The sequence below is a fragment of the Trypanosoma cruzi genome, genomic scaffold (assembly GCF_000209065.1).
Source record: "Trypanosoma cruzi strain CL Brener 1047053516991 genomic scaffold, whole genome shotgun sequence".
Lineage (NCBI taxonomy): Eukaryota > Euglenozoa > Kinetoplastea > Trypanosomatida > Trypanosomatidae > Trypanosoma > Trypanosoma cruzi.
The window spans coordinates 13,041-20,330 of record NW_001849138.1 but is presented as its reverse complement, the minus strand read 5'-3'; the positions used below and the strand labels follow the sequence as shown (position 1 = coordinate 20,330).

The following is a 7,290-nucleotide window of genomic DNA, read 5'->3' as shown; positions in this document are numbered from 1 at the left end:
GAAGATTAACACCGGATCGGCTACGTCTCTCCCTATTGTTCAATGCATTTCGACTGTTTTGTGTTTCCCATAACTTACATAACGGGCTACCACGTGGCGGTTGCTCGGCTACAAAAACGAGCCTTTTATATGATCTTCATCAGTACTTGTATCATGGTATATTTTACACATTGACTTCACCACCGCGCGCCCTGGCATTACTTCGGGGCTTGTATTCGCTTCTTCCCCAGGCAAGAGTCAACGCCCATCGTATCTCTCTCAAACATGGCGCTATTTTTCCGCGTAGTACAATTAAAGGAACGGAATGTGAGCAACACAATACCGTAAGCCAAGCACGATTACATGTGAATGCTGAGATTGGGTACATCATCAACTTTTTCTTTGCTGCTGTAGAGACTATCGACCAAAAAGACCGTCTATGGCTTTTAGAACTTATGTTAGAAACGGCACGTGTGTGGCCTCAGTTAGGTGAATGGGTAGAAAGTGAGGGTGTGTTTCGTCTGGACAATATTGCGGGACCGGATGAATATAACAGCACGGCTTCTGGAAATTTTTATATTCATTTGTCCGCCAAAATGCATATGCGATATGTTCTTGATCTCTATGAACAACAACTGGCATTGCTTGGAGAAGAAGCTATGACAAATCTGCTAAAACAAATTGACATGGACAAATCTGAGCTTGAAAATTTTCGAGCCACATCTGATGGTATTGTTATACGTCGTAATGATCATTTAGGAGTCTACTTGGTACATGATTACTTCCATACACTTAAGGAGTGGAAGGGTGAGCGTCCTAAACACCCATTGTCAATGAATTATCATCCTCTTGCAATATTTTCTCACATGCTTGTTGATATTCCCGAAGTATTGCTGGGGATGCTTCTGTATCAAGAAGAATTTGAAAAAAAGGACTTGGTACGAAATCTGGCCCATTACGAGGCGCTTTGCACATATGATTCACCCGAGTCTCTTGCTATTGTGGCGGCTGTGGATTTTCAATCCAATGGATCATTTGCTCATGGTCTGCCGTTATTACGCTCATTGATGAGTCTGGATGTGGATAATGTCATTTACACCGCCGATGAAGGACTCCATTTTGGCGTCATGTCTTCTTCTTGGATTGCCATTGTCAGTGGCATCGGTAGACTCAAATTGGGTAAACGGACTCTTTATTTAGATCCATGCTTTCCTGCAGGATTATCGATTGTCAAGTTTACAATTTGTTGGCGTGGGTCAACATTAAGTACCACGGTAGACAAGGATTACGTTACATATGAACTTATTGCAGGGGATAGTATTCGTTTTGTGCATGGCGATGGTCATCGTATTCATCTTCACACGGGATTTCACCGATATACCGCCAAGAGGCAAGTGTCTGTGCCACGGTTGATAAGGAGTGGCGAGGGAGAATTTGACGGTGCCGTTTTTCTTTGCGAGACGTTATTTGATGAAATTACGGATATACACTACATGGCTTGGTATAAAACGCTTGAATCCCTCTTTGAGAATTACCGAGCACTGCATCTTCGTGAAATTCAGCCCTTAACCACAGACGAATTTTTTGAAAAAGTTATTTACCAAGCAGAAGAACGTGAAATTGCATTCAGTGGCATACACAACGTCTTATTGGACCGTGGGATTGATCTCGAGCTCGGTACCCCGGACGACGCCGAGATCGTTGAGACACGATATGGTCTGGCGAACGCCAAAGTGGCAGAAATGGCGGAAATACTCTCTCGCATGACCCCTCGAGTGAACGCTGGCATGCACGCATTGTTGAAGGATCTCTCCAATAGCGGTATTGCGCTTGCGGTCGTGACATACTCACGGAGTCTCAAGACGCTGATGCACTACAATCCTGAGGTTATGCCACTGTTTCTCGCCTACATTGACGGTGAGGAGGCACACGATCGACACATCAAAAGCCGTCCTCATGTTGATATTTTCCTTCGCGCCGCAGAGAAAATTCATGTGAATCCGGCGCGCTGCGTTGTTTTCTCCATGTATCTTGATCGCGGCTTTAAAGCCTCCAGCCTTGCAAACTTTCGCATGTTTTTTGATGTGGAGGGGATATTTGCGACAAAACGGGTGTCGCAGCAGACGCAGCCGTATCCCACGCTCTCCAACGATGCAGCTGCCGCAGTGGGGCGCGATGGTGTGCCCCTTATTTTGCGTCTCTCGCGGGAAAACCTGCCAACGACAATTGACGCCCTGGAGGACATGATGTACGGACGCTGCGACGCGGTAGACGAACGGCATGTTGCTTCTTACACGAAATGAAACGTTAGTTTGAGAATAGGTCAGGGAAAAATGGCAGTGGGAGTCTGCGCATGGGAACAGGAAAGCCACAGGAATAAGAGAGAAAATAAACGGTCCGTTATCTGCAAAGTGATGTGGGTGTGCATTTGAGAGTTTAGTTATTTATCGATATTATTATTATTACTATTATTTTGCTGTACACTTAGATATTTGCATAGATTGGGAGTCACTTTGAGAGCGCAAAACCCGTAGCCGGTCTTTTTTTTTTTTTTGCCTCTTTTTCCGCCACTGTTCGGTTTAGCTTTTTGCTGTGGTTATTACCCCGGCAACGATGACCATGTTGCGTGAGAATTGCTGGCTCGTTATGAATTTCCTTGGCTACCACCGAGGATGCTCATTGCTGTTTCGCCCTGCTGTCTTTTTGTTGTTGTCGTTGTTGTTGTCTTTGCTTTCTGCTTTTTGCATGCAATATGTTTATTTACATATTTGAGGCGGTAAGTCGTCATGTCCGTTACCGATACATTAGGGCCTTTGTTCACATTCCTCATCATTATCAATGTTGTAGGCACGGCCCTTCCACTGCTACGGCATCGCTTTGTTTTGTATCCTTTGGCATTTGTACTCTTTGGTTTTGCCGGTCTTTTTCTCATACTGGCCGTTATTTTTCTTCTTGGTGATGCAACGGTTTCGGTCTACAACGTGAATGCCAAGGGGCAGGTGAAGGTGCAGGCGACCGTTCCTTTTGACCTCCCGGCTTTTTTTCAACTCAATTTGACGATGACCACATGGATGCTCTCATCCGTTCTGGCGATGGTGACTTGGCTCTGCTACCAGTCTCGCAAGGGCTGGCAAGTTTACATCGTGCCAATGCTGCAAGACCTGAACACACTCGAGACGTCATGTTGGTCCAATACGCTGGATTTGCGTAACCGTGTTGCCCCAAACACAATGTGACGCCACACTTGTTCCACAGAATGAGGGATGGGACGGCGAGGAAAGGGAATTTGCGCCGTTCACATAATAGACGGGGCACAACACACAGAAAAAGAAAAAACAGACTGAAGTTTTCTTTCTTTTTTGTTGTTGTTTTCTTCTCTTTTTTTCTTGCACAACTTTTATTGAGTTTCTTTTTTTTTTTTTTTTTTTTTTTCTTTTTTGCCCTGCGGATGTTGGTAGAACACATATATATTTTTTTTTTTACTCACTCATTCGCTCGCCTCACCCGTCTGCATTTTTACGTGACTCTGCGCTTCGCTCCACCGTTCAAGACGATTCGACATACCCGCACTTTGTACAGGGCCATCAGGTGCGCACTGGGGCCCACTCACCACTTAAATTGCCAATTTTTTGGGCAGAATACCGGCGCCACAGTCGGTGCGCTTCGGACAAAGTCGAGTATTGCACGGATGGCGCGGCAGCCTAACACTGTCATTGTGTTGCATCCTGTGAACAGCGCCATTATTACATTAGATATCTGTTTGCAGCTTGATGACTCTTTGAGTTCCATATGGCGAAAGAACATGGCGAGAAGTGAGGACGAGGTGGCAATGAGGACAATTGAACGGCTTCAGATTTTGCTGGTTCAACAGAAGGAAGGGAAGAATAGCCGACGAATGAAAAGAGAAGATTTACTCAAAGACTCTCAGCCCATTCACGTATTTGGTCTGGAAATCGATGAGCATGAAGCGGAAGGTCAAGCAACAGCACCAACTTCCACCACCCTGAAGACTTTGGACACATCCATAACTAACAAATTATTTTGGAAGCGGGCCAAAGAGATGTTAATCGGTTCGACTGTTGTGAAGATAAAGTACAACGTGCCCACCATTACATCCATTGTCCCCCCATCTGCGCTTTATGTGGGATTACCGGCTCTTTGCTGTGGCATAACCACATTGTTTACATCAGAAATTGGTATTCTTTATGAATGGTGCTTATGCAGCACGGATTCACGCGAACACACAAACATAAGTGTCATTTCGACGGATGCTGTTTTTACGCCTCTTGAGGAGCATCTAGGGAAAAATTTGGTGCTCCGTGTATCACCTGAAGGAGACTCCGGTCTCTGGACACAGGTTGATTTACCCCCTGTTCGTGCTGCATTGACACCTGTGGATCGGTGGAAGCACACAATGGCGCCAGCAGAGGCACCTGTTTTTAGGGTGGTAACGTACAATGTTCTCCATGATGAGTTTTGCAGCACAAGCGCGGCAAAGAGACGTATTTACCCCTTTGCGACCGACGACATATTGTCATTGGAGTACCGCCAAGTGCGCATATTGCAAGAACTTCTCGCATACAGAGCCGACGTGATTTGTCTTCAGGAATGTGGGGAAAAAGTTTACCGTCAGTTCTTTGAACGCATCTTACATCACAGTGGCTATGATGGGCGCTACACGAATAAAAATGGGGGCGTAAAAGAGGGTTGTGCATGCTTCTGGAAAAGAACTCGTTTTTGTATGAATGAGACCCTTGTTTTCCCGTTGAACTGGACAACTTTACAGGAAGATCATCCCGATTTAGTGGCACGTTTGTCACTTTACCCCGAATTTCGGGAAGCACTTGAAAAAGTCACGTCCATTGGGGCGTTGGTTCTCTTGAAGGATCTTCACACCAGAGAGGAGCTAATTGTTGGTAACACCCATCTCTTTTATCACGCTAACGCTTGTCATATACGTTTGCTGCAGGTATATATGTTGTTGCATAAGCTGAAGATTTTTGCTGCGTCGCAGCCTTCTGTCGTTCTCTGTGGGGATTTTAACTTTACTCCCACAACGGGCGGGTACAGGCTTGTGACGAAGGGTCAGACGGAGGCGGAACATCATTCCTGGAAGAAAGGTGAGCTTTTCTATTGGGGATGTGATCGCATGCTGGGTGTCAGCACAGAGGAAATGGAGGGGGTAGAAGAAGCGGCTGAGGAGGGCGCGTCATCGTCGGTGCCGGTGACTCAGCCGGACAAACGTCAGCCGCCATTTGAGGCATTTCGAGAAACCCTTAGTGCCCCATTGCAGCTGAGGGATGCGTACAGCGAGACGGGGCAAGAGTTGCCCTGGACAAATTATGCCATGACTTTTCGCGAGGTCATTGATTACATATTTTTTGCGCCGACGCGTCTCTCCGTTCTGCGCACCGTTCCGATTCCGCCGGAGAGCGAACTATCGGAAAATGTGGCGTTACCAAACAAGCAGTACCCATCCGATCATCTCGCGTTAATTGCTGACTTGGTGTACACGTCCTCTTCGTCGTCGTCATCGTCGTCATGCTAAACGCCGTCCGTCTGCGAGGAGCTGAAGAAGAGCCGCCGGAGTTTCCCTTTTTTTTCTTTTTTTGGTCTCTCTGTGTGTCTGTTTGTGGGCTACACCACTTGTTTTCCTTTTGGGTATTTGTGGTGGTTCCTTCCGTGGCATTGTTGCTTCTTTTTTTTTTTTTTTTTCTCCATTCGGTTTTGAACGGCAGTCGGCTTGTGAGTCCGCTGATCGATGGATTTGGCACACCGCCACCCAAAATACGAGGAAAAAGGAAGAGGGATAATGTTAATGGCGTGAGATAATATGTTTTTATTGGTTCGTTCCTACTGTTGTTGTTCTTCTTGACATGCGCCTGTTCGTTTTTTTTTTATTTTACGTGTGTTTTATGTACGCACGTATTTGTCTATGTACGATATTTCTTCTTTGCGTTTGAGGCTGCTGTGGGGTGTGGGGGAATATATATATGGATGTAGAAGGGAGAGTGTGTGAAGGAGGGAACAAAGAAAACGACACGGAACACCCCCACAGAGAATACAAGACATTTTACTCCGTTGAGTGGTGAACTGACGGCGGCACGAGATAACTCCCCCGCCCCGTCCCCTTCCATTATGTTGTCTATCACCCGTCGCCACGCGGATTTTGGGAAGGAGTTGTACGGCAAATTATCGACGCTCCCGGGAGATTTTTATGAGGCCTGTCGTAGTCACTTTGGAATTACCCTGCACCAAGACACATTCATTGGAGTCCGTTCGTCACAGGTACGAGGTTTGTTTTTGTCTACCAGCAGTAAACCGCTGGAGGCCAATAAACCAATTGCCACTATTCCGCTGACAAGTCTCTACACGGTTTCTAACATTCAAAGTAAACCCAACACACTTCGTCACGTGACATTAGATGGTGTTCGTAATGCCGTGCGAGAGGAGGAGTTTAAGGTGATGTCACCTCAGTTTTATCTGGGTCTTCAGTTCAGTGCCATCATCTCTAGTATTCCCGACATCACTCATGCGCGGGACGCAGAGGAAGTGGAACGAATTACTCAAATTCTCCGTGGTGGAGCCATGCCATGGGCTAGGTTGATTGATGATGAGGATTTTAACGAGCAGTTTATTTTTGGTATGTACGGTATGGCGCTGGATATGTGGCAACTAAAAAGCTACGAGGAAATGACGAAGTTGTTTCATCACAATATTACAGCCATTCATGAGAAATTTCAGCCACCGTTTTCAGTAGACACTTTTAGACGCATCGCACGTTTAGTTCTGGCGCGTGTGGAGCACATGCCTCCACCGGACTATTACGACGGTTCAGCCGTGTGGCGTCGTGTGCGTCACTACATGCGCCAGTGGATAAAAAAGCCAGACCCGTCAGAAGTGTGCATGGTGCCACTGCTTGACCTGGTGAATCATTCTAATCGACCCAACTGTGGCTTACGCGTGGGTCCGAGTTCTGTTGTGGGCGGCAAAGGTGCCATAACACTTTATTCCATTGCCCGCATCAACCCCGGCCAAGAGATTTGCCGGCATTACAACTTTGCCATTAATCGTCCCAATGCCCTTTTCCGCTATGGGTTTTTGCCGTTTGACTTGATTTCCATCGTGGAGCACGACGCCATTGACGAGTACCTTGTCAAGAATCAGCACATGCTGCGAGAGGAGTCGGAGGAGGTGCGAATGAAGCAGCAAAAAGAGAGGGAAGAGATTCAGAAGCTGGGAAAGATTTTCAACACGCACGCTCGGGAAGATGATCCAATAATGCAGTAAAGAAATAGAATCTGAAAATGC

The 7,290-nt window shown here is 46.5% G+C and overlaps 4 protein-coding genes across 4 annotated transcripts, besides 3 other annotated features; all 4 read left to right on the top strand.

Moving 5' to 3' along the window:
• On the top strand, positions 1-2,282 carry Tc00.1047053506557.30 (hypothetical protein, conserved; the record flags this gene model as incomplete). The annotated part of the gene is made up of 1 exon (XM_799996.1): positions 1-2,282. A coding segment is annotated over one exon (2,282 nt), but the record flags the coding sequence as incomplete, so codon positions are not given.
• Positions 1-7,290: a sequence feature (heterozygous, Esmeraldo-like haplotype).
• On the top strand, positions 2,766-3,215 carry Tc00.1047053506557.24 (hypothetical protein, conserved; the record flags this gene model as incomplete). Its single annotated transcript, XM_799997.1, has 1 exon — positions 2,766-3,215. One exon carries the CDS (start codon positions 2,766-2,768, stop codon positions 3,213-3,215), a length of 450 nt encoding a protein of 149 aa, XP_805090.1.
• Positions 3,326-3,367: a sequence feature (A-rich).
• Positions 3,385-3,418: a microsatellite.
• Tc00.1047053506557.20 (hypothetical protein, conserved) lies at positions 3,668-5,527 on the top strand (the record flags this gene model as incomplete). The annotated part of the gene is made up of 1 exon (XM_799995.1): positions 3,668-5,527. One exon carries the CDS (start codon positions 3,668-3,670, stop codon positions 5,525-5,527), a length of 1,860 nt encoding a protein of 619 aa, XP_805088.1.
• On the top strand, positions 6,118-7,269 carry Tc00.1047053506557.10 (hypothetical protein, conserved; the record flags this gene model as incomplete). The annotated part of the gene is made up of 1 exon (XM_799994.1): positions 6,118-7,269. The coding sequence occupies one exon, from the start codon at positions 6,118-6,120 to the stop codon at positions 7,267-7,269; it is 1,152 nt and encodes a 383-aa protein (XP_805087.1).